The sequence below is a fragment of the Brassica napus genome, chromosome C8 (genome assembly GCF_020379485.1).
Source record: "Brassica napus cultivar Da-Ae chromosome C8, Da-Ae, whole genome shotgun sequence".
Lineage (NCBI taxonomy): Eukaryota > Viridiplantae > Streptophyta > Magnoliopsida > Brassicales > Brassicaceae > Brassica > Brassica napus.
In genome coordinates, this window is record NC_063451.1 from 36,053,297 (window position 1) to 36,079,808 (window position 26,512).

Below are 26,512 nucleotides of genomic sequence, written 5' to 3' on the forward strand. Positions count from 1 at the left end.
GAAAAAGGTAAGTCAACTTTGGTGATATAGGTAGTCAAATCAATTATCTTAAACCTTTTTATATATAACAATTCTGTATGTTACAATAACCGGTCCCGATCATATACCAAACCCCAAAAACATTTGTAAATAAAGGAAGAACCATTCTCAGATGCGAAGCTGATATTCAGACAAACATACTTACAATTAATAATTTTGAAACTAAAAGCTGATAATCTTACAAAGCGTAAAAGGCTTTATAGGTTCTTATGTTGTGCTATATGGATGTGGAATATATTAAACACGCGAATTTTGATTCCACCTTAAATATTTTTTTTCCAACTTGAATATTGGATAGTATAGAAAGTTATCACCAGTGAAAAGAAAAAATTATACGTATAACAATCAAATTTCCAATACAATCTTTTTTTTTAATCTTTAAGAGTATAGAAAATGTCTGATTAATAGATTATGTATCTTTAAACAAAATGTATGGTTAATAGTTTATGTATCTTAATAGTTTTATCACAAAATGTGTTTGAGATATTTGTCATTTCTGTTTTTTTTTATATATGTAAAGACTCACTTCATATTTTACATCAAAATGAAGTTTGAAATAAAAAATGCTTCAACTTCACTCCATTTTTCATTCTACAATAAAATAAAATTGAATTTATTACATAAATAGAATAATATTTTTATTTTTTGTTCATTACTCCAAAATAAAATAAAACTGGGATAAAATGAATTTTATTATGAAATTGCTATATTAAAAAAATAGAATTTTATATTGAAAATGCTGTTAGATACAAGTTTGTGACAAACTATTGTTGTTCCTTTGAAACGGAATACATAAAAAGTTGAGCAAAGCTTATTTAACCTGTTAAATTAATATTAAAGTTGGAAATAATATTAGTTTGTATGGTCTAATTATATATCCCAAATATTTCTACAATTTAGGTAGATCGATAATATACTTCGGTTATTGTATTCATTTGAATAATTTTCTGAAAAAAGCACAAAACTATATGCCAGGCGAAATATACAAATTAGATATATAATGGGCGGTGGTGACATACAATAAAGAGAAGCCCTTTTCGCCTGTCACCGTCACCGATTGTTATGTTCATTGGTACACATGGGTCGGCTTTGTTGTTGTATATCGGCTGCTGCATCAGCAATAATTTGCAATCAATAAAGTAAAAGAATCAAATCATTTGCACATAAACATAAAGTAAGAGAATCATCCTTTATCCTTTATTTTAATTTTAATAACTAAAAATGTTAAAACAATATCAAATATGGCAAACTGAAAATTTTCTATATAACTAATCTTAAAAGTAGGAGTTATTTTCTTTTTAGAACTAGTATGTATCAGACCTAATTTGTTTGAATGAAAGTTGTTTCACAAAAAAAAAAACTAGTTTTTCAGTTGTTTAGTTTTTAATGGTTGATTTAGCATATATTCCGAGTAATGTTGCTTTATAATTCGAATCATGATCAGCTTGGGATCAAACGGAGAGAGGGGAAGAAGAGAGTAAAGCAAAGTAAGAGACCAAATATTTTTATCTTCTTTTAAAACTTGTTAAGATGGAGATGAAGGAAACAAAAGATGTGATGAAATTGATTAAATATTGAACCGATATGTCTTGGGTTTTGTTTGTACAATTCGACAAGTCATTTGTTTCGTTTTTTTTCTTCTGAGTTTTGCTTGCAAACGAAACAAAATTCAAAAAGAACAAAAGTACAACTCAGGCATATGTCTTAGATTTTGTTTGTACAAAACTCGACGAGTCATTTTGTCTCGTTTTTTTCTGAGTTTTGCTTGCAGCTTTCTTCATCTTTTCCTATCGTGTAACGAAACAAAATTCGAAAAGAACAAAGCACAAAGCCAATGCTTGAGTTATAATCTACGTACAATATATAAAATGAAAGAACATCTAGTAACACTGTCAAGGCCGCATGGGTGCTTAGATTATAACTCTTTTTGCTAAAATATTAAGAAAGTCGTGAGAAAGATTAATACAGACGGGATGAGGTAGCTCACTTGGTAAGAACCCTGTGAGCCAATTGTCATGCTCACGGGTTCGACGCCAGGCGGAGGCGAACTGCCCATTCTGTCACCAAATGCGGTACTGGATGTTGGACCTTGTCCCCAGCCCAGATACAGCCCTCCCGGGTGAAGTGGACCGCTGCCTAACCGGTCCCAGGGGAATGATCCACGTAAGTGGGAACCCCTGGATTAAAAAAAAAAAAAAAAAAAAAAAAAAAATAGTTTAATACAACAATTCAGGAAAAATGGTGAGTATAATTTGATAATTCTTGGGTTTTTGGTTACCACTTCACTAGTTTAAACCAGCAAAAATACTTACGAACGGTCTTAAATAATTAATAAATTCAAAGGGAGCAAAGAATTAACGAGTAAGATAGGTCCAGTTTATATCATACATCCATCTATCTTACAAAATAACAATGTTATAACCTAAAACATAAGCAAGCAATACTTGAGCATATACTCATAAATTTCCAAATACAAAATAAAAAATGCCTAATAAGAATGTGATTTTTTAACAAAATGAATATTTCTTCTTTCTTCTACGAACAATCGAATGAAAAACAGAGAGTAAAATGTCTGATGGTATGATGATTTAGAGCTCATCATGGGATTGACTTGAAGACCAACATGATGATGATGAGCTAAGACTCTCGAGCCAGACTTCATCAGCAAGAAGTGTGTTGGAGTCATTGTTTCTATGCCACGACCAATGTGCTCGTTTTCCGTCTATAACCTTCAATCTCCCATGTCCAAAACTCGATTCGCGGAATACCGATAATGGCGAAGGAGGTTTCTTAAACCTGCAATTCGAGTGAAAAATATGGAAATTAAGAACCATAAAAAGAATATGAGTCTTGAGTTTAGATTAAATGATAGAAGGTCAAAAAAATGATAGAAGGTGACATACGAAGTAGCAAGGCCTTCTCGGTTGCCTCCGTCACCAATGGTTATGTGTATGGGTCCACATTGATCAGCCTTGTTGTTATATACCCGCTTCTGCATCAATCAGAATTCGCCATCAATATAAGTAACAATAATTATCTTTGTTTAAAAAATGAAGATGAGTACTTACGAAACGTTCGTAGGCATGAACATGGCCGGCAAAAACGACGTCCACTCGAGCATTAAATAGCAAAGACTCCATAGCTTCCCTCATGCTCTCTCCTTCACCTTCATGCGCTTCATTTGTGTTGTACCAAGGCGCGTGCAGCAACACTATCACCCACGGTGTCGTTTTCCGGTCAACCTTTTGAAATGATATTAAAAAAAATAATTAAGAAAAAATCTAATTCTTAATAATTGATAGAAAATTTTGAAATAATGTGAATTTAGGCAATGTATTTTTTCACTAGTTTATAAAATATGATGTTTTGTTATTTTACAAACATTTTAAAAGTAAAATAATATATATTTATCAATTTCTATTGGATATAATCTTAAATAATTACTATGATTTGAATGATTCATTACGTTGGTTAAATAATAAATTTACCTGAAATACGATAAACTATTATTTGATCCGGATATAACTTTTGAAAAGATTTTTTTTGTGAAAGTGATGAAATGATTGTATACTAAACATTGCATAATCCCGCAACTAACCTTTGCTAAATCGGCTTGGAGCCACTGGTACTGATCGGAATCACAATCAAAGTCGGTGTAAGAACCAAGCATAACCGTGTGGACACCAGCGACATCAAAAGAGTAGTAAAGGTTGGACTCAGAGAGGCTCTCAGTGTAAGGCATGAGCCACCGGGAATTGTATGACTTGAAGGTTGTGTGTTCAATGATTGGGAAGAATTCAATCTCGTGGTTTCCCTGAGTAACCATCCAAGGGCGCTTGCTCGCGAGTGGCTCCACCAGGCGACCAAAGGAGTCCCAAAGTGGTTGATTAGTGTCAGCGTAGGAGAGATCGCCAGGAAGTAGAAAAACGTCGTAGTCTTGGCTCTTTATCTGAGCTAGTGTTGCTGCTGTCCATTCGGTTTGGCCTAGGTCGCCTTCAATTTGACATAAAAACCGGTAATTCATAAGTACATATGAACATTTGGTCCTTAACCGGTATGAACAGAAACACAACGTATATAATAGACAAATAGAGTGTGGAAGTACGTAGATCAACGATAATCCAAACACAACTCGTCGTGGACTGAGTGTTTTCTAAGCTTTAGATTCAATTCAAATAACTATTTGTATCCATGAATTTTCTTGTTTTTCTACATGGACCTGAATACGTATCTACAAAAAAGTTTTATGCTTATATAGGTCATTCGGTCAAATATTAATATATGTTGATAAAAAACGAATATTAATTATAGATTACAAAGTTATATATATATATATATATATATATATATATATATTGATTGGGAAAACAAACTGGTTTAATTAGTGGATATACCATTAAACCATATTTTGGAACTAAAGCCAACACATACACATATAAAGCTTTTTGGCTCATAAATTTGAATTTTTAAAAACTTAGTCAAAACTCAAAACTCTTTTAAGAAAATTGAATTTCATATGTTTGGCTATACTATTTATATACATCATATTTACCTGTTGTGCTATCGTTGTGCAATTAATGTCTCCAGTTCCAAAATAACCAACATAAAACTGGTAAAATGAGTTTAGGGAACGTACCAACTATGGCGAACTCTACCGGAAAAGATGAGGGAGGAGTCTTGAAAGAAAACTCAAGACCGTTGCAGCCGCACATGTAATAGTAAGTTGTATTGGGTTCTAGAGGTCCGATCTTGACGTGGTGGATCTTGCCCGAATGGTAGAAGAAGTATTTGTAAGAAGTGGATTCTCCAGTGGTTTTTCTATCGTACTTTCCCGGTTGCTTACCATATTCCACCACCGATTCCACCTTCTTGTCTTCCGTTATGTATGTTACTCTCATGTTGTCCTTACCCGCAAGTGATACATGCACCTTTTATTTAACAAATATTTAACAACACCAACACAAGCCTTTAGAAACAAGATTTAAAAGGGAAATTTATGTCATCAATAAAAGCAAGAAATATAGAAAACATTTGAATTTTTTTTTCTGTAAGAACATGAGATTAATTAATTAAGACTACAAAAGAGACATAAAATCGAAAATAAGTACCATCTTGTGTTGCACAAAGTTGAGATTCAATCAAAGAAAATGAGATAATGTAGATTAATAAAAATATGCAATGAAAGATTCAACAACATAATGGGTTTTGTACCTTAATAATTACTAATATATCTGTGATGCTTGAAGAACATAACATAGATGAGGAAGGGAATCAATCTACCAAAACTCAAATACATTGATGTTAATTAACTATACATCTCACATTCCACAGAAAACCAAGAATGAAAAATCTTAGGAATTGCTAACACAGAAAATGCTTTGAACTAAACATGCATTATATGAAGCATGTTTAGAAAGAGAGTTTAATCAAAGAACCTGTTGTGGATCGGATTTGGAGCCGTCATGAGGGACAAAGACAATGGGACGAGGGGGCTCCCGGCTGAGTTCCGGGACATCGGCTTGAGACAAGAACGGACAAAGAAACAAAAAAGTAAAACTAAGAAAGAGACTAAAATTTTTCATCTTGTTGTCTAAAGAGTTAAAGTTTGGTGAAGAAGAAATAATTGTTATTGAAGAGATCGGTGGATGAATTCAGGTGTGTTACTACTTTATACATCTCTTTAGCCATCGCGTCAAGTTACTTCATTTCCTTTAATAAAGTCTTTTTAAAAATCATATATACGTTTTGTTAGTTTTGCTTGCAGCTTCCTTTATCTTTCCATCACTTAACGAAAAATAGTTATTAAAGTCAATGCTTGAATTGTTTAATTATGAGGTTTCCGTAACCTTAAAGAACTAGACCTAAAGGAAGTAATAAAGAATGAGACTAACATGAAAATTTAAATATTCCCTTTAAATACAGCATTGTCCAGAACTCCATATATTCGTATATATCTGTATGAAAAACGTATGGACAGTAGCAAATTATTCTGTAACATATCGCTGGCCGTAATTAATTAGCCGAAGTGTTTATTGTGAACAATTAACATAAGTTTAATTTGTGTTTAATTATACACCATTGAAGAGAAAAAGGTAACAGTTAAGATGTATGATTGAATTTAAAGTGATTGAGTTTAAAGATCACTAGTTATATAGTGATATAAGTACTAATAGAATAATAGTACAAAAGAGAGAAAGATGAAGAAAGGGGACCATGTTTAAGTTCCTAACGTCGACAGGTGAGCGATAGAGCAAGAAGCCTCAAGACCACACACATATGCGAGTGATATGGTTCCATTCAACATAAATCGTTGTACTATTAGACTTGACTATAATGTTTTTGTCCCGACATTAAACCTTAATTTGCTGGATAATCGTGTATGAACACGGCACATAAAATTTTCATCCATATTTTTCGTAGCTAACGACGAGAATATTTATACGAAGGGACGAGCACGTGTCAAACAATGAACAAGAGGAGAAAAGAGTAAAACAAGTAATCTGATCTGATGGAACGTGAGAAGATGTAGAACGCGAATTATGTCATGTGGCCACGTTGCTTAGATAATATGGTACAAACGGATATGCTTTATGGATCTTTCCCAAGTCCAAATCAAAAATATGAATAAATTGATCCATGTGTTACGTATTCTAGATAAGCCGTGTACGGACGTTGGAATCAAAAATAGCATATGCCATTGTTTCACTCCACATCCGTTTCTACAACTCTTTGACTTAATCTATTCAATTACACTATTTTCATATTTCTAAACATACTAACATACAATATTCATTTTGTTCTTACTACGGAACTACTAAATGTTAAAACCTTAGCAAATTTAAAACTTTTTCCTACAACTACTAGTCTATAATGTCTATTGCGATGTAGAATGCTATATTTCCTATGATGCAATGGTTCATCTTGGCAATCTGAGAATCTACAGGCCCATTAAATTATTTATAACCCAAACTATTAGATATCAACCCGATATGAGACGTTACAAGCCCAATACTTTCTTATGTGAAAATTGAAAATTCTAAGCCTACACCCGTTTTAGTTATAAAATTAATGAATGTCAAAGCATTTTTATAAAGCTTCAATGGTGTGGACTATGTATATCTGAGTTTTACTGAGCTTAACTAAGAGCATAGAATAAGATATGTTAATATTAGATTATTTTTTTGATTAATCTAGGGTTATCCCGGACCTATGAAAGGGTCCAGACTAATCCATAAGAGGAGGTGTAGTCCATGGATAGACCATTTCTCCGGGTATTCAAATGGGTCGAAAGTAAGGGCCCATATCTATGTAGAATGTCTAGATAACATGTGACTTAGTTTTGCATAGCAGATGAATCGAACCTGAATGTGTTGACATCTCAAACTCTTTTCTTTACCATTTGACCACAAGCTCCCGTACTAATATTAGATTTTTGCACTCTTTATTTGCAGTCTTTTTTTGATATACGGGTAGGCAAATGAACCATTGGCTTTGCAAATGAACACAATGGCGGAAAGGTAAAGTTTTGGTAATGAACATAAACGTCACTGGCCTGCCTAGATGGAGACTGCGGCTTCTGTAACTATGCTGGAACTTAAAGAAGAAATGTCTTAGTAACTGTGGCCAATCTTCTCAAAGATAGTGAGAAAAACAAAACTTGTCTATCATGTTCTTATTCTTCTTCTTACTTGCTCTAAATATTAGTCACGTAATTGATATATTAACGGGTTCTCTTTTCTGACCAGGTACCATGTATCCCGTTCATGACTAAAGCCATATATGGGAACCTTCTAATTGTGTTTGAGGAATGGAATGGTGATCTAAGTGGGATCTCTCTTGTTAAAAGAATAAACAAATTAAGCTCTTCTTAAATCGGCCGGATATTTTCGGAATTTTTTTAACCAGTGGTGTGCTTCTTTTGTGAAATTAAGATTTAAGGTTATGTGCAGAATGCTGTATATCCTGGTTCACAGGAAAAAACAAATAAGACAATCAATGCTAGTTACCCTGCCTATGAACACCATTTCAATTTATTACATGTATCATCTTCTCAATCTCTTGAACTCTAATCGGATAAACAAGCAAATATGACATTAGTATTTTACCAAAATAATGACATTAGTATAACTTATAGAAAAAGGGCACAAACTTAAAGTTCTGCCCTAAAAATATATTTGTTTTTTTTCTTTTGAATACACATAGGTTCAGGTTCAAAGACCATAATCCTCCATACTCGAAACTACAATGTAATATTAGTTTCGTTCCAACGATAATTTGAACTATGGACCTTTAACACAATGACCAAAATCTTTTAGATTTGAGATAACAACCTCTGCAATAATATATTTGTTTCGTTCTCTTTATCTTAATTATTTTTTTTCTGGTTTATTTCAAACGTCCTTATTTTGACCAAGGGGTTGATTGGCTTATTTTCACCAAGGGGTTGATTGGCCGTAAGATCTTTCTACGGTCTAAATTATTTCTACATTCCAAATTTTCGCCAATCATGCTTTGTAAAAAAAATTTAAATCTACAGACTTTTCTTTCATTTTTATTTATTTTTAGCCGTAGAAAATCATAAATCTAGAACATTTATTTGTTTGCTTTAGAAAATTTATATGTAAGTCATTGAATCTTTTTAAACCTACAGCTGATATTTTACAGCAAAATTATCTACAACCACGACAAAAAAAATCTACAGTTTTATTTTTAAAACAAAAATATAAAGGCACTGCTCCTCCCAATCATTCCCAAGTACGTATTTCTTTTACTGTACTGTTAACTATGTGTTATTTTTAAGATCGTGAAAGACTATGATCAAATAAATATAAACCACAATATTATAATTTGCTTCAGATCTGAAAGTTATTGCTCATTTAGGATAGTGAATAAGCTAAGTAATGGGTAAGAAACGTACTTAAATAAGAATCTAGATATGGGTGAATGTGTGTACCTCTGAGTCTGTGCCAAGGACTAATCTTTTTCAGTACAGCTTGGATACTAAAGATCTTAATTACAAGATAACAACAACACACACGTGTTTCCCGTTTTACTATACATAACCAATTCTTAAAACTCTTCTTTGTTATCTTCATTTACGGAAACCGACAAAAGAAGAACCATTCCATTAACCCCATCTCACTTCCCTTTATTAATTAAACTAAATTAAATCTAATCCTTAATTTAAAATTATTAAATAAACCCTCTTCTTCTTCCTTAACTCATAAGCCTCTCTCCTCCTTCCAAAGCATCGTGCTTTTTTCTACGAGATCTTCTCTGTAATCTAGGATCTTAGTTATAATCATGAATCAGGAGAAGCTAGGGGTTTTCAGTGTCTCGTTTCTTCTGATCTTGAGCCTAGCGGTGGGAAGATTCGTTGTGGAGAAGAACAACCTCAAAGTCACGTCACCCGATTCGATCAAGGGTATTTACGAATGTGCCATTGGGAACTTCGGAGTTCCTCAGTACGGTGGTACATTGGTGGGCACCGTCGTGTATCCGAAATCGAATCAGAAAGCTTGTAAAAGCTACAGCGATTTCGATATATCATTCAAGTCTAAGGCTGGTCGCTTACCAACTTTTGTTCTCATCGATCGTGGAGGTTCGGTTTCTTCTTACCTTAATTGGTTGGTTGATCAATTAGGTCTATAGTATCTGGAAAATATTCAATTTTTGCTTATAGTTTGTTGAAAAGATTCAGTTTTTGCTTTTTTTTGTCACAAAAATGAAGTTAATACAGTTTTTGCTTTTGGTATGTGAATAATGTTCAATTTTCGGTTAATAGTATTAGGAAAAGATTCAATTTTTGCCTATAGTATGTGAAAATATTCAATTTTTGGTTATAGTATGTGAAAAATATTCAATTTTTGCTTATAGTATTTGGAAAAGATTCAGTTTTTGCTTATAGTATTTGGATAAGATTCAATTTTTGGTTAAAACATATGGAAAAAATCTATTTTTGGTTATAGTATTTGGAAAAAGATCCAGTTTTTGCTTATAGTATTTGGAAAAGATTTGATTTTTGGTTACAGTATGTGGAAAATATTTGTTTTTGGTTATAGTACGTGGAAAAGATTCATCAATTCTTGCTTATAGCATGTGGAGAAGAAGATTCAGTTTTGGTTATAACATATGGAAAAATCTATATTTGGTTATAGTATTTGGAAAATATACAATTTTTACTTATATTATTTGGACAATGATTAAGTTTTTTTGCTTACATTGAAAAAGATTCAGTTTCGCCTATAGTATTTGAAAACTATTCAATTTTTTTCTTATAGTATTTGAACAAGATTCAGTTTTTGCTTATAGTATGTGGAAAATATTGGATTTTTGCTTATAGTATTTGAAAAAGATTCAGTTTTGGTTATAGTATTTGAAAAATATTTGTTTTTTGGTTATGGTATTTGAAAAAATATTCAATTTTTGCTTACAGTAAGTGAAAAGATTCTATTTTTGGTTATAGTGTCTGAAAAGGGTTCAATTTTTGGTTATAGTATTTGAAAAGATCATTTTTTCATTATAGTATTTGGAACGGGTTCAATTTTTTTGTTTTAGTATTTTGGGAAAAGATTCAATTTTTGGAACTGAATGTGTGTTTCTTTTATGAACACAGACTGTTTCTTCACTTTGAAAGCATGGATAGCTCAACAAGCTGGAGCAGCAGCGATTCTTGTAGCCGACAACAAAGCCGAGCCATTGATTACAATGGACACACCCGAAGAAGACAAATCCGATGCAGACTATCTCCAAAACATCACCATCCCTTCTGCTCTCATCACCAAGTCTCTGGGAGACAGTTTAAAGTCTGCTCTCTCCAAGGGCGACATGGTGAACATGAAGCTAGACTGGACCGAGTCTGTTCCACACCCTGACGAGCGTGTTGAATACGAGCTCTGGACCAACAGCAACGACCAGTGTGGGACAAAGTGTGACACTCAGATTGAGTTTCTCAAGAACTTCAAAGGAGCAGCTCAGATTCTCGAGAAAGGAGGGCACACTCAGTTCACGCCGCACTACATCACCTGGTACTGCCCTGAGGCTTTTACGCTGAGTAAACAGTGCAAGTCTCAGTGTATCAACCATGGGAGGTACTGTGCGCCTGATCCTGAGCAGGATTTTACTAAAGGGTATGATGGGAAGGATGTTGTGGTTCAGAATCTGCGCCAGGCTTGTGTTTATAGAGTGTTGAATGAGACTGGTAAGCCGTGGGTTTGGTGGGACTATGTGACTGACTTCGCCATAAGGTGTCCGATGAAGGATAAGAAGTACACTAAGGAGTGTGCAGACGAGATTATCAAGTCCCTTGGTGAGTTATATTGTTTCATAACCCTATGGTCTTTCCTCCTGTGATGTTATTTAACTATCTCATTATGCATTCAGACATTGATCTCAAGAAGGTGGACAAGTGTATTGGAGACCCTGAGGCAGATGTGGAGAACCCTATTCTTAAAGCAGAACAGGAGTCTCAGGTTTGTCTTCTTGTAACCAATTGGCTCTACTCTTCTCTACTAGATCTCTTGTAATGAGTTTGTTTCAGGTTGGCAAAGGTTCCCGGGGAGATGTGACAATACTTCCAACTCTTGTAGTGAACAACAGACAATACAGAGGTACTGAAGAACAGCTAACTTGTCAGTTCCCTTTCTAAACTTTTTGTTGCTAAATCAAATATCTCTGATGGGCATTTAGGTAAACTGGAGAAAGGGGCAGTGCTGAAAGCTATGTGTTCAGGTTTTCAAGAGTCAACAGAACCAGCTATATGTCTAACTGAAGGTTTTATCTCCATATCTCATATCTTTTAACGTTTTGGTGAGGACATCGTCTTGAGGTCAGTTTCTGTTTTTTTCTTTTTTTTGCAGATCTAAATACTAATGAATGTTTGGAAAACAATGGTGGGTGCTGGCAAGACAAAGCTTCCAACATAACTGCATGCAGGGTATACCGTTTAGCCTTGCTATTTTTATCTCTTTTCCAGTTTTTGGTTTTGTTGTTGCTACTAAAGACTGATTACTCTTTGTTTCATTTGAATTGGCACTTTAGGATACATATAGGGGAAGATTGTGTGAGTGCCCTACTGTTCAAGGTGTTAAATTTGCTGGTGACGGTTACACTCACTGCAAAGGTATATCAATTTATCTCCCTGTAGCTTGACATGTTTTTTTGTGGAACAGGACACAAACTCTGGCATGGTTATTCTATTTCCTGTGTATTGCCTGCTCTAAGTTCTTAACGTTTTTTTTTTCTTTCCTGGCAGCGTCTGGAGCTTTGCATTGTGGTATCAACAATGGAGGATGCTGGAGAGAAACCAGAGGCAGCTACACTTACTCTGCTTGCGTAGTAAGTATTTCGTCTTCTTTATCAACGACTCATCTTCTTAACCTATAGTAAAACTTGTTTGGTTCTTGAAATGGATTTTTCAGGATGATCATTCAAGTGATTGCAAATGCCCGCTTGGGTTCAAGGGCGATGGAGTAAAGAGCTGTGAAGGTACTTGTTTACTAGCATCTATATTCATGCGGTCTGCTTGCATACAGAACTAAACCGTATTCTTTTGATTGAATGTGGTAGATGTGAACGAGTGCAAAGAGAAAAAGGTTTGCCAGTGCCCAGACTGTAAATGTAAAAACACATGGGGAAGTTATGAATGCAGCTGCAAGAATGGTTTGCTCTACATGCGTGAACACGACACTTGCATAGGTTAACAAAAGAGAGATCTTCCTTCTGTCTTAAACCCATACTTAATGAAGAGTCATTAATCAAGCTTTGATGCTTTTGAATGTGTAGGTTCAAGCAAAGTTGGAACTACAAAGCTCAGCTGGAGCTTCTTGTGGGTTCTTATAATCGGAGTGGGTGTTGCAGGTCTTGCCGGATATGCCGTCTACAAATACAGGATCAGGGTATGTGTCTCTCGTTATCTTAATAATGTACACATATGAAGATCTTGCCCATCTAGATAGAGTAACAAAAGAAACTCCTTGTGCAGACTTACATGGATGCGGAGATAAGAGGCATCATGGCACAGTACATGCCATTGGAGAGCCAACCCACCCCAAGTGGTCCTCATATGGATATATGAGTGAAGCTGTCAACACAAACCAAGAGAGACACTCTTTCCACGAGAAGCTTCTTCTGTGTTTCCATGTAAATGAATCTAATAGACTTGGAAAAAGTCACAAAACAATAATTTAAGTGTATCTGCGCTTTTTTGTAAGGGATGTGGATTTGCAGATGGAATCACTTCTTTTGTCTGCATTACGCTTGCAATGTAAAATAAGACATAAATGGATGAATAAATGAGTAGGAGAGTTGCATCTATATACTACTGAAACAAATTAACATTTGCTTTGATGTGTTAATTATACTTTCTCCAGCTCCACTCTGTGTTTCTCAATCTGTTCTTTCACTAGCTTCTGTGATTCTTGGATAAGCCTTGAGTGCTTCTTTATTAGCTCCTCTTTTGTCTTGAGCTCTTCCTCCATGACTGAAATCTCCTGTCAAGTAACATAAACTGATGAGACAAATGTGTTTGGAGATTCCGACACATTGGTGAAGTCTTGGAAACTAACCTTCCTAAGACTTTCAGCTCTTGTGGGGGCGTGATTTTCTCGCTTCAACCCCATGAAATAAAGCTGAAGCTTTTTAGCAGCTTCCATGAAATCTCTGGCGTGACGTTCAACATCAACTGCAATGAGAGGAAATAAAGGATATTAACTTATAAAAGACATAAGCATTGATCAGCAGGCAAGCTAGAATATTGAAAATGCCTCAGGTTATGTATGATCTACTAATTAGAGATCATAAGTTAAGAAAGTTAACTAAAAGGATATTCTCTAGTAGAAAGAAACAGACAACTTTCAAACTATCAATCCCCAGACAAGAAGGCCCTTGTCTTTCTTGCACTCAAGAAAACTCTGAACTAACAACAGTTACAGTAATAGTATTCAATAGCACAGACCAAACCAAGAAGAAAGGAACAGACAACTTCCAAACTATCAATCACCAGACAAGAAGCCATTTGCCTTTTTACTCCAAATTAACAAAGAGTTACAGTAATAGTATTCAATAGCACAGACCAAACCCTAGAAGGGGAACCGGGATTGATTTACTGAGTCAAGTCAACTCTTATACTAAAAACTTGAATTACTTCTCAACGGTGAAGTGAAGATCGAGAGATAAGAAAAGGGACTGACTTTGGTGAGAAGGATGAGGAGAGCGGTCGATGGCTTGAAGCTCTCTTGCGGGCAAACATGGGAGCAGTGCTGCTTCCAAAGCCGTGACGCAAGCCATTATGTCCTCAATCTCGTGGTTCTGATTGTTAGATGGCGTCTCCGGTGATGTGATTCCCGGAGGACGGTCAGACGGCGACGGGGAAGGGTCAGAAGACGGCGGCGGTTGTGGTTGATAATCCATTGCGCCGATCTCTGTCGCTCTCTCTCTCTGGTTAATTGGCCTTGGTTGGTTTTAGTGAAGTGAGTCGAAAAGAAGTGTTTGTTAAGTGGGCTAATTATTGGGCCCAGTTATCACATTCTCAACTGTTCGGACAAAAATTAAGGTGTTCAACTAATACTGACAATCTAGCTTAGATTCAGAGAATTTTATTTATCTTCGTTTAAATATACACAGAAACATCTATAAATTAATAATATTGGGATTACACTAAAATTATAAATTTTTTATTAATTTATAGAGATATTAATTTATCGATATACTAATTGAACTAAAAATCAATTTGGGACTATAAAACTATATTATTTTATAGAAATTTTTAGTGTATATTAATTTATATAATATTAATTTAAAGAGGTTATACTGTATTTTTAACGTTTATTTATTTCATTATAAATTATAAAATTATTGCATCAAGAATTTAGAATAGAAATTTCTATTCGGAAATACCCTTGGATAACACTAAAAAAGTTTATGTCACAAATATAGACTCTAAGGAACAAAATGACCAAAATATTTTATTAAAAAGGTAAATATACACTTATACTCTTATTGTTAACTAATCTAAACCTTAGGGTTTAGAGTTAGGGGTGGAGATTTGGGATTGATATTTAAAATTTTATAAAATAAAAAATAAATATTAAAAAATTAAAAATAAAAATTTTAAAAATAGTTTCAAAAAGTATTTTAGAAATTACAAAAAGAAAATTTGAAAAAAAAAGTTTATAAAAAAGTTCGAATTTGAAAACATATAATCTAAAACTATAAAAAAAATTATTTTTTTAATTTTGTTTTAATTTTGTTTTAATTTTTAATTTTTTTGTATTTTTTTATATATCTAGGGTATTAGGGTCTTTTTACCTATTAAATGAAATATTTTGGTCATTTTCTTCTTTGTAGTCTATTTTTGTGATCAAAACTTTAAAATTGTCTATTTAGGAGAATTGCTCTTGGGAAATACCCTAGGATAACACTAAAAAAAATTATGTCACAAATATAGACTCTAAGGATCAAAATGATCAAAATATTTTATTAAACAGGTAAATATACACTTATACCCTTACGGTTAACTAATCCAAACCTTAGGATTTAAAGTTAAGGGGTGGGAATTTGAGATTGAGATTTAAAATTTTATAAAATAAAAAATAAATACTAAAAATTGAAAATAAAAATTTTAAAAATAGTTTCAAAAAGTATTTTCGAATTACAAAAAGAAAATTAGAAAAAAAAATTAAAAAAAAATTAAAAAAAAAAATAGAAAAAAAAAATTTATAAAAAAGTTTGAATTTGAAATAATATAATCTAAAACTATAAAAAAAATTATTTTTTTAATTTTGTTTTTATTTTTTTTATTTTTTTATATATCTTGGGTATTAGGATCCTTTTACGTATTAAATGAAACATTTTGATCATTTTCTTCCTTGTGATCTATTTTTGTGATCAAAATTTGAAAATAGTCAATTTAGAAGAATTGACCATATTCTATTTCTCTTATATAAATTTGATGGTTTCATTTGTTTCACCATAAATATCCATACATAATGGTTATATTTAAATATTCAAATGTAAAAACATTAATCAACTTTTAATCTTACGTTAAAAATATTTCACATACTAATATATTTTAATTTATTTTATCTATAAAAAGATTAATTCACATATTATTTTATCTTTTAAATCCTTGACTCACTTACGGTGGTGGTATACGTATACTAAATATTAATATTAGTAAGCTGTGTACAAGTTGGTGGTATATGTTATCATGAGCTGACTCATCCTCAATACACACACTTCCGTGTTTTCCCTCGGTGAAAGAGATGCTTATAGGTTTTACAAAGTTGCACATATGATATTTTTGCTGTATGTGTCATGAACTCCATAACTGATTGTTTGCCCCACCAACAAGCTTATGAATATGCATCACATCTCTCATTGTATTCTAATAAATAATAGTGTGGCTCATCCCATGTGAACCACAGTCGAGATAAAATCACATTATCTAGTTTCATGAATAGCGTTTACAAGTATCCAATCAGGTTTCATTCAAACACAACTTTATTCAGCATAGGTACGTGCAAGCACATTGCTTAACATATTCTTTTATTGTAAGAGAATAGAAAAAAAGTTTAAACTCTCCCATCTTTCTCCTCAGATCTTAGCAGCAAAGGAGATACCTTCTTTGGTAAGATCATCAAGGCTCTCTGCAGCAGGTCTAGCTTTGGCCACTTTAGCCAAGGCTTTGTTCTCATCACCACTACCTCCTTCCATGAATGCTCCAACCACTTTACCATCTTGAACCCAATATGCTCCAAATCTTGGTTTTGGGTTTGATGGATTGCTGTCTCCAAACAGGACAGAGTCTCCTACGTTGTCTCCATAGAACTGCCATGAGAGATCAAACGAGCGGGAGTAGAAGAATGGGAGGTAGTCGTATTCCTCCACAGCTCCGCCTCCCTCAGCCGCTTTGATCGCCTGAAACAATGTATCACATATATGAGGATGTTATAAACGAGCTCTTCAGATATAAATGTAGCGTTTGAAACAGTAGCAGGCTTATTGTATTCATCATTTTACCTTAACAGCTTGCTCTGCGGATTTGCGAGAATGGTCAACATGCTCGACCCTTCTCATGTCTCCATACATTTTCAGGGGGAAAGTGGCAACGTCACCAACAGCGTAAACATCAGGAACACTTGTTTTGAAGAATGCATCGGTCTGTGAAAAAGATTCAAATCAGAATGGTACGGTAGAAAAAGAAGAGACGCCCGCAAAGCAGATAAATACCTTAATTCCACCTTTGTCTTCTTCGACCTGTCCCTTGAATAAGGCTGTCAATGGTTTCGCACCAACTCCAACTATCACAATGTCAGCTTCTAGTGACCTTCCATCCTTGAGTTGTACTTCATTCACCTAGAGGCGACGAACAAGTGAGACATTTGTACCGAGACAGTTTGGAAAAGCTAATTAATTAAGTGAACCAAACTGAGTTTATAAACCGACTGGTTTTACTATTTTAAAACCACAATATCTGGAACCATAGTCGACTTCAATTAGTACAAAACCAATAGAGTTGAAACTGAAATGTTTAATTTAATCGCCAACTCTTACAGCTAATGAATATTTGGTTTACCTCTCCATTTGGATGAGCGGTGAACCCAGATGCTACTGTTCCTTTAATGATCTTCACTCCCTTGTTTGTATAGTAAGTCTCATAGAACGCAGCAATGTCGGCGGTGAAAAGCCTAGGCACTGCGGGAACGATTTTTCAGTCATGTGCAACTAAGCAGTACATATATATATGAATAACTGAATTGTGAAAAGTTAGGAGTCAACTTACTGCACCAAGGTTCAGGGAAAACCATAGTGACATCAAAATTGTTGATCCTCAAAGCTGCACTAAGCTCAAGACCAATGTAGCCTCCACCAACAACCACAGCCTTTCCACCTTTCTTTGCTTGAATAGCTTCAACCACTTTGTCTGCATCATCAATCTCTCTAAGATAGAGGATATTCTTAGAGTCAGCACCTTTTACACCAAAATCAGTCAATCTCAAGACCTGCAAGTAAATGAAAAGAGAGTTACTTTCTTCTCATCAGAGACATATAAGAAGCTTGCTGATGCGAGATATGCAAGGATATCGGTGTTTACAGTAGAGCCAGTTGCAATTATGAGAGTCTCATATTTGAAGACATCCCCAGCTGCACTGACAAGACTCTTGGCAGCGAGATCTGCTTTCACTATCTCTGTTCTTAGTATCAACTCAATCCCTGCAAACACAAAGAACAATGGAAATGTAGCACGATTTAGCACCACTATCACAATCCCTTAACCTGGCAGAGAAGTGTAACGCCGATAAATTCTGTGGGATCATAACCAGTGGGACTACGTGGATGAGGCAGCACATTGACACTGGTGAGATGCAGAGAGAAAGAGTTCATTACCTTTCTGTTTGTATGATTCAGGAAGCAGTTTTTCTCCACCACTACCAACACAGCAATGGAAACCTGGGAGTCTAGCCGCCCCTGCAACAGAAGGAAGATTATAAGTCGCTCTGGAAACACAAATTCCAAGTTTCACAACTAATAACTGTAGTTAGAAAAGTAAACACGAGAACATTGACTGTCTTACCTTCAGGAAACAAATAGCCCTTGCTAAGAGCAGGACGTTCATAAGGAGCCACCTAACACCAATATACAGTACATAAGGATCATAGTTTACAAAACACACCGCATCATAATAAGGTTTCCAAAGCTTTACCGCCTCTTTGGAGATAACTGCCAATTCCCCTGGTTTAACCCCTTGACTAGCAAACTCCTTAGCTGCGTATCCCTGCAAAAAAAACAACAAAAATTCAAGATTAGAGTTGAAATTGCTTCCGTAAGTGCAATTGTAACTATCTTAATTAACAGTAGACGATCATGTACTACTACGATTAATCTGAGCTCAAACTAACAGTTTAAGAAACTAAAGAGAGGCATGAGGTATAGAAGACTATAGTACGCTAATTCTCAATCATTTGTACGCAATTTTGCAAAGAACAATAACTAATCTCATACCGAAGCGAAACGCTGTACATGCGAATTCATGAAAGACGACGAAGATTCGATTCACAATAACACCAATTTTTTCATGCGATTGTTCGATTTCAGAATCAAGTTGCGATCGTAATATCATCTCAACACGATCAAAATCGAATCAGTCACTGATCGCACGTTCAAACTCACGATTCAAAACAGCTACGAGGGAACTGTGGTATTTTGCGAAACAGATCGAAACAAGCTCTTCGGAATTCTAAAATACTGGATAAGAAAACGAAACTACGTGATATTACGAGGGAGAGAAGAAACTCACGGCTGAGACGCCGCCGCCGAGGATGATGTACTTGAAGCTCTTCTCCGCCATTTTTATCCGATCGATCTTCGGAAAGTTGTTGTTATCTTGTCGCTGGAGTTGGTTTGTGTGAAAAAATGCTGGGCTAATATTTGAGGTGAGCCTAATTGGCTACTAACTTAACTAAAACTCGGCCGTTGATTGGAAGATGAAGACCAAACCCGTACACGTGGCAAGATAATCGCCCTTCGATTATTCATCGTCGTGAATCTGGAAAGGAAATAAAATAATTAGGGGATTATGGATTAGTTTTTTTTTTTTTTTATTTAAGTCAAAAATAGTTGGTGGGATTGGAAAAGTCACAAATGTGCCACGTTACTGGATAAGTCATGAGCTAAGTACGATGGGTTTGAGGCTTATTGGGCTGCTTTTTTGGACACTTAAGACCCCATAATAACAAATTCAATCAATAGTGCAATTGTGATGATGACTCCTGATAATTATCTAACAAGCCTCACATTTACACACAAATACATGCCTAAAATAGCATGATTTAGACCAGGGTTCATATTTCTTATATAAAGTTTACAGAGTACTGCATAACATGTAAACGTAAAACAGAGTTTTTAACATCTTTTAGAATGTTTGTTAGTATTGCGATCAATCACCATCGAGTTCTTGCTTTTTGATGAACTAAAATTGGCCCCTAATACTATAGGTGAAATAACAATACTACTTGTGAAGAATATAAATGATTGGAACTATAAGAGGGATTATCTAGTTATATATAAATAAACTGTAACCAATTATTTGTATATAGGTTTCTTGCTACACGCAGAGCCGGCTTAACATTGTTATGGGTCCTAGGACAAAAAAAATTTTTTTACCCTTTAAGATTTATATTCAGATAATGTTTAAAATATTTTTAAAATTTAATTAGTAATATTTTTTATATTTTGTGATGAAAATAAAACTATATGCATATCAAATATTTTTGGGTCCTTTTTCAATTTTATTTATTATATTTATAATTTTTTTATATAAAAATATAGTTTTTTTAAAAAAAATTGGTCCCCTTAACTATAAATATACAGGGGATACGGGGTTGGACCCGGGGCGGTCGCACCTTCTTGTCCCCCTTCCTCAGCCGGCCCTGACTACACGGTTCATAAATAATGCAATTTTCCGAAGAATCTATATATATAAAGAAGAGTTTCCTTCACTCCTAGGCCATCCACATCAGATTCCATGTCACTAATTCGGAGTCTGTGGTGACGACACATGTCACGGTCAATCAAAAGCCAATGTTTCATTAATTCTTGAATTTAATGGGTTTTATGTGTTTACTACGGTCCACATACATCTTCTCTAAAAAAACGGTATACGAAACTTATGGAAAGTGGCCGTCGAGCAAAAATTCCCGTTCAGTCAACTGTCAATAGAAATCCAACAGTTTCACCGGTGACGAACGATTCTAAACAATGTCAGTCGGAAGCTGAATAGACTTCTTTAATCTGGAGCCGTTACGGAAATTAACTTGATTCATGCATCTTCATTAACATTCATATAAATACATACTCTCTACTTCTCACACGATCTCACATTCAATGAATCTCTTCATTCATTCCTTTGTGTTAATCATCCATTATAAATATGAAAGTTTTCTTCCAAGAAAATCATCAGTTCATTTCTCTTAATAAACAACACAAAAAGGTGATGAAAAAATATTTGACGGATTGTGATAGAAAAGTGATAAGAAACAGAAAAAATGAGATGAGAAACGGAATAAACAGAGAAGAAGAGAAAAGAGGAAGACGATAGAAGAGGGGAGATAACTTTTTTTAGTGAACCTTTTTTAAAAAGATATATTTATCTTTAGCACATAATAATTTCCAACATCCTGGTGTTGATTTTTCATTATTGTGGCTCCCTAAAAGGTTGTTGGCTCTGATCTCAAGGATATAACAGTTAGTGCAGAAATTTATAGATATAGAATCATGTGTGAGTATGCATGATTGTGATTTGTGAGTATATTTCAATTACATCTTTTCCATACCGACTACTGGATTGTGAATTCTATTTAACTTGGCTGCTTCTGTGTCTCCAAAATTGGCTGAGTTTTGATATATACATAGAATGCATTTTTCTTATTATACTTCCAAGTTTGAGTCTGCATATATCACAATAAAATGAGGATGATGGACGAATGAGCTGAGTGTGGAATACTAAACATGTTCTTACATGAAATTGAAGCGTTGTAGTTTTGTCCAAACACTAACTTATGCTTTATTTAGAACACTCACTTCCCATAACATATGTATTCTCTTCTCGACAAATGATACATGCTAACCTAATAAAAAAACAATCACATCATTGACACATTTGAAAGAAAGTTCGTCCAACCGCATCTCCTATTTTGGATAAAAACAACTAGAACTAATACGATATGAAAAACAATAGTTTCAATATATATATATATATATATATATGAAAATAATGTTTCATTGGACATCAACCTAAAATAATATTTTAGCAAATAATTAATAATATAATATCAAAGACATAAATTTTAAAAATATTCATAAGAAAAAATATAATCTAAGATTTTTGTATTAAAAATTATTTTACTTATTATCAAAATTATCATAATTACAGTAGAATAAACAAAGAAAATATGTAAAACTATTATGTATTCATGGACATTTTAATAATAAGATGATCATGATCTATAACAAGAATAACGAAATATACACAATAAAAGTTAATATCACCTTAAATTTTAAGTAAGCTAAACATTTTGAAATACTCTTTAATTGATATATTATGTATTTTTGGTTACTAACACGTCCGTAGCGTAAATAAAAAGAGAGAGAGATTATGCTAATAGTAAAAATTAGTTTTTTGGTTAATTTTAAATTAAGAAAATAGTATATATCATATACATCTCTTCTTGCAAATGTAAAACTAAAACACAAACCACAAATCATATAAAAAATAATAATTTTGATTACAAATAAATTATATCATGCCCGTAAGACGGACCGACCCTAGTCTAATTATATATCTTTCAGTCCCGTTCAAAAACAGTAGGTACTTTTTTTGTCAAAATTCTCTTTTTATTAGAGAAGGGCATACTACATGAGAAGTTCATAAAGCTCAAATATAAAAGTACAGACTAAAAAAGCATTAAAACCCGAAACAGTCCGGCCCATTTTTAGCCCATCAGATCCTCTTGAGTCGTTTTGTGCCACTCAAATCCACGTGTCTTCTACGAAGAAAAGCTCTGCCACGCGTCTTCATCTCGATATGCATGAAACAACACTTTAAATTGAGATGATACGTATCTAAGACGCGCCGCCACTAGAGTGAGAAGCTTTCTGAAACAGCTCTGCCGGTAAAGCGTCGCCACCGAGCACAGTTATGAACTCCTCCATCTCCATCCTTCATCTAACCGCCGCTTAAGCAGGAACCTCCGCCAATCATCGGAAAATAAATCTGGGAGAGACTCAGATGACCTAATATAGGATCTTTACCGGACCATCTTGAAGATGTCGATTCATCTAAATCCTCACTAGTATCATCCAAGGTTAATCCAACATCACTGCTTCCTTTCTATCAAGGAGACTCCGCTTTAAAGCCAACTTTACGGCTTCAATCTAATTGAGCAGATATTGATTCCTTTAAAAAAAAAGCAAGTGCAAACCGAGAGGAAAGAAAAGACCCTTCTTAAGCAAACGGGGTCATAATAAGCTGCGAAGGAGGATTCTATATACTACAACTCAATCTTCATCGGAGAACAAAAAATCAGCCTTGAGGCTTCATTCCGATTCCGTTTGAAACATCACGACAAAAAATCGCCACCGCGAAGGGAAGGATTCGCCACCGCAAAAAGAAAGATTCGACACCGCGAAGAGAACGATTCGTCAAGCGAAATATATACATCAAAAAAACAAAAAACAAAAAACAAAAAACAAAAAGAAAAATGGTAGCCGGCGGCAAAGACCACCAGCCACCGAACGATGATTATTATAGAAAGCTTTTCTAGTGAGAAGTTGGAGGATTTAGAGAGAGAAGTCGATTGTATTAAAACATTAGGTACAATAACCCATTATTCGATTTTATTTTTTTCTTTGTAGTATTATTCTTTTAGTTTTTCTGAATTCAAAATATATAATTGAGAAATCTAATAAATAAACGGAAGCAAAATTTGGTGAGTGGATAATAGATGCATACGAAGACAAAAACGCCAAGCAAGCCTTTTATGGGGGGTGTGGCCTGTCGACACAAACACGTGAAACCAATACTGGCTGCCTTATTCTCTAACTTGTTCCCTTCTGAAAGTTCTTTTTATTTTACCAAAACTAATTTGATTTTTCCTCTATTATTTTATACATATCATCTTCCTAGGATCCTCATCGTCTCTGATATCTAATAGCTCCCATTGATATTGTTTAGTTTAATAGTCATCCAAAATATAAATAAAACTCGAATCATTTGTTCTTCTGCACCGTTGTTTTCGCTAGCCGTCCACGCAATAATTATCAACATCCATACGTAAATTACACTATTCTTTTATTTTAGTATTCTAAGCTAAAGTCCATGCTAATCTTCGGAACATGTAAATTAGTCCGTTTAAACGTCTACAATAGCAGGAAAATAAAACGTCTACAATAGCAGGAAGAGGATTTTAATCATAGTCGTCCACTAATCACATCATGAAATCATTAGACCATTTTACCATAAGTTATAAAGAAACTATATAGTGAGATGTTTAATTTGCAGTGAAACAAGGAACATAAAACGATTAGAGCTGGCAAAATGGAGTAAAGCTTCGAAAAATATTATATTTAATGATCCTGATCAACTTTTCTCTAGATATTATTAAGAATATGTGCGGTTTCTCATGGTTAATTTGATCTAGAATTCTAGATGCTTGTTTTTCATTAGCTATATTAGGCATGTTTATGTGAGTTTTGCATAAGATATATGTATGTGAGCTTATACATCTTTAATTACTTACTAGGAGTGAATCATCCAGTTGTGAGAACAGAATGAATCCTTCTAAAGCATTATTTAGATCTCGCACTTATTGCTCTTTGAAAATTTCAAGTCACAGCTAGACTTTTACCTAGTTAGACCACATAAAGTGGTTACGTTAACCTTAGATGCATACATCCTTTTGGCTATTTATATACTCAAACATCCATACGATATATCTTATCAGTAGATAGAGTTCCAAGTTATTTCATATCACACTTAATTTTCTTCTAAATGCGGTCACCCTTATTTGTAAAATCTCACTTAACATTTGTCTATATTGTTATCTCCACTTTCCCTGCAAGTTAACATGATTTTGTTTAGCTTTTACAAAAACCTTATACTTTTTCATACTTACTATTTTTACCTAACTATTTTGTTTTCTCAATAACCCAACACAGTTATTATTTGATATAAATTAAACATTATCATATAATAATTTAATTACATAACATGTACAAACAAACACGAAACATTATAATTTGTAAAAAAAATACCAGATATATAATTTTTTGTATATGTAGTTAACAACATTGTTTATACGTAAGAAATAGGTTTATATATCTTTGATTCTTTTAAATCGAGTTAAAAGTTTTTAAAAATGAATATTCGTATGCTTTTCAATATAAACATTTGATTAGATGAAAGTAATAGTTAAAATTTTGAAATTAATTGGATTATATTAATGCATATAGTTTATTTTGAAAAAATATAAAAATAAATGAAAAGTAAGGATTAATTTACAATTAAATAAGTTTATTTTCAAAAAATGAAGATATATACCGTAGATCTTCAAATTTGAAGCAACATTGTTCATTGTTTTATTTTGAAATAAGAAATGAAGTTGAGTTGAAATAAAATTTACTTTAAAATGAAGTAAAAAGTGAAAAATGACTGGAGTTGGAAATGATATAAAGGATGGTAGATTTGAAACTTGTTTCTTTTCCATATACACAAATACACAATCTAGTTCCGTTCCATCAATCCTTTTCTCGAAAAGATGCAAACACTAAAAAAAAACCATTTAAAAGAAGCAGGCTCATAACTATTTCTATAGGCGCGTGCATGTGTTTTGCTTCCATAATAAATTAATAATAATGTTTTGATGTAATGGTTAGATTACTTGGTTAAGTAAGAAATTAGAAGCGGGCGTAGTGCATGTGATTCTCTAATTTCTGTTAGTTAATGTATAAAATAAATATAATTTTGGGAATAAAAAAGCAAGAGGGAAGAGAAGGCGCAGAAAGAGGAATCCTAGGTTCAAGGGTTGTCAAGGGCCTATGAAGTCTATTAGTATATGATTACTCCATGTTCCAACTATGATTTAGGCTTTTTCTTTTTTTACGTTTTGTTTTTTTAACTGGATTTAGGCTTTTTCCTATATTCAAAAAGACACTGTTATATTCATCACGGTCATAGATTACGGTATTACAAACTATAATAAATAATATAAATTTCTTATAAGTTTTTTTTCCATTTATTTGCATAATTTCGTGTTTTTGAGAATTCAAAATCTAAATTTTCTGGTGTAGAATCATCAATGAATTTTAGTTAGACCACCGTCCCAAAATGACTTTCACAGAAAATTAACTTATTTGTTGGCCAAAAATGGTGTTATAGTTTAATAGTATAATTTTCAAAATATTTAATCATAGGGTCTTACAGTTAACGAGATCCGAAGAAATATTATGACACGTTGACTCACCATTCTACACAGTCAACCCCCGTAAATATGTTACATCTAAAATAATGAGCCAAATTATTACCACGTACGATACTTTCTTGATACATCTTTATTTATATACAAATTTACGTATATTGCAATTTTATAAGTTATAACCCTTTACATTATAATTCACCCTGCATAGTACGTATATACATAACAGTTCTAAATATCTTGCCTTTTGTATTTCATTAATATATAACTATATAGATAATTTATAAATATGTGCAGTATAAGAAATAAGTCCTTAACTTGAAATCTGAATTTAACATATATAAATAAAAAGTTCAGGGATAAATAGTCGAGAAAATTTCAATTTTACCACAAATTTAATACTATTTTTCAAATTTACTATTAATAAATGGCTATTTTTACGAATACTCTAAATTTATGATTATATAATACTAAACTAATTTTTAAAAATATTTATAGAGCAT

General features: G+C 33.5%; 4 protein-coding genes across 4 annotated transcripts; 1 reads left to right on the top strand and 3 right to left on the bottom strand.

Moving 5' to 3' along the window:
* Nucleotides 1-2,393: 2,393 nt before the first annotated feature.
* LOC106367810 (purple acid phosphatase 22) lies at nucleotides 2,394-5,875 on the bottom strand. Its single transcript, XM_013807668.3, has 6 exons — nucleotides 5,475-5,875; nucleotides 4,676-4,967; nucleotides 3,638-4,032; nucleotides 3,108-3,281; nucleotides 2,943-3,031; nucleotides 2,394-2,835 (listed from the first exon to the last, which is right to left on the bottom strand). The coding sequence occupies exons 1-6, from the start codon at nucleotides 5,619-5,621 to the stop codon at nucleotides 2,628-2,630; spliced, it is 1,305 nt and encodes a 434-aa protein (XP_013663122.2). The 5' UTR covers nucleotides 5,622-5,875; the 3' UTR covers nucleotides 2,394-2,627.
* Nucleotides 5,876-9,224: 3,349 nt separating this feature from the next.
* Nucleotides 9,225-13,353, top strand: LOC106367808 (vacuolar-sorting receptor 1). Its single transcript, XM_013807666.3, has 12 exons — nucleotides 9,225-9,640; nucleotides 10,655-11,347; nucleotides 11,422-11,510; nucleotides 11,579-11,648; nucleotides 11,728-11,811; nucleotides 11,898-11,974; nucleotides 12,079-12,160; nucleotides 12,293-12,375; nucleotides 12,459-12,525; nucleotides 12,607-12,735; nucleotides 12,823-12,935; nucleotides 13,022-13,353. Exons 1-12 carry the CDS (start codon nucleotides 9,343-9,345, stop codon nucleotides 13,112-13,114), a joined length of 1,878 nt encoding a protein of 625 aa, XP_013663120.2. The 5' UTR covers nucleotides 9,225-9,342; the 3' UTR covers nucleotides 13,115-13,353.
* LOC106367809 (mediator of RNA polymerase II transcription subunit 28) lies at nucleotides 13,260-14,512 on the bottom strand. The gene is made up of 3 exons (XM_013807667.3): nucleotides 14,229-14,512; nucleotides 13,605-13,720; nucleotides 13,260-13,529 (listed from the first exon to the last, which is right to left on the bottom strand). Exons 1-3 carry the CDS (start codon nucleotides 14,446-14,448, stop codon nucleotides 13,395-13,397), a joined length of 471 nt encoding a protein of 156 aa, XP_013663121.2. The 5' UTR covers nucleotides 14,449-14,512; the 3' UTR covers nucleotides 13,260-13,394.
* A 1,941-nt stretch (nucleotides 14,513-16,453) lies between these two features.
* LOC106367807 (monodehydroascorbate reductase 1, peroxisomal) lies at nucleotides 16,454-19,589 on the bottom strand. The gene is made up of 10 exons (XM_013807665.3): nucleotides 19,337-19,589; nucleotides 18,743-18,814; nucleotides 18,614-18,665; nucleotides 18,427-18,507; nucleotides 18,134-18,252; nucleotides 17,822-18,041; nucleotides 17,615-17,733; nucleotides 17,269-17,394; nucleotides 17,059-17,199; nucleotides 16,454-16,956 (listed from the first exon to the last, which is right to left on the bottom strand). Exons 1-10 carry the CDS (start codon nucleotides 19,385-19,387, stop codon nucleotides 16,633-16,635), a joined length of 1,305 nt encoding a protein of 434 aa, XP_013663119.2. The 5' UTR covers nucleotides 19,388-19,589; the 3' UTR covers nucleotides 16,454-16,632.
* Between the last annotated feature and the right edge of the window lie 6,923 nt (nucleotides 19,590-26,512).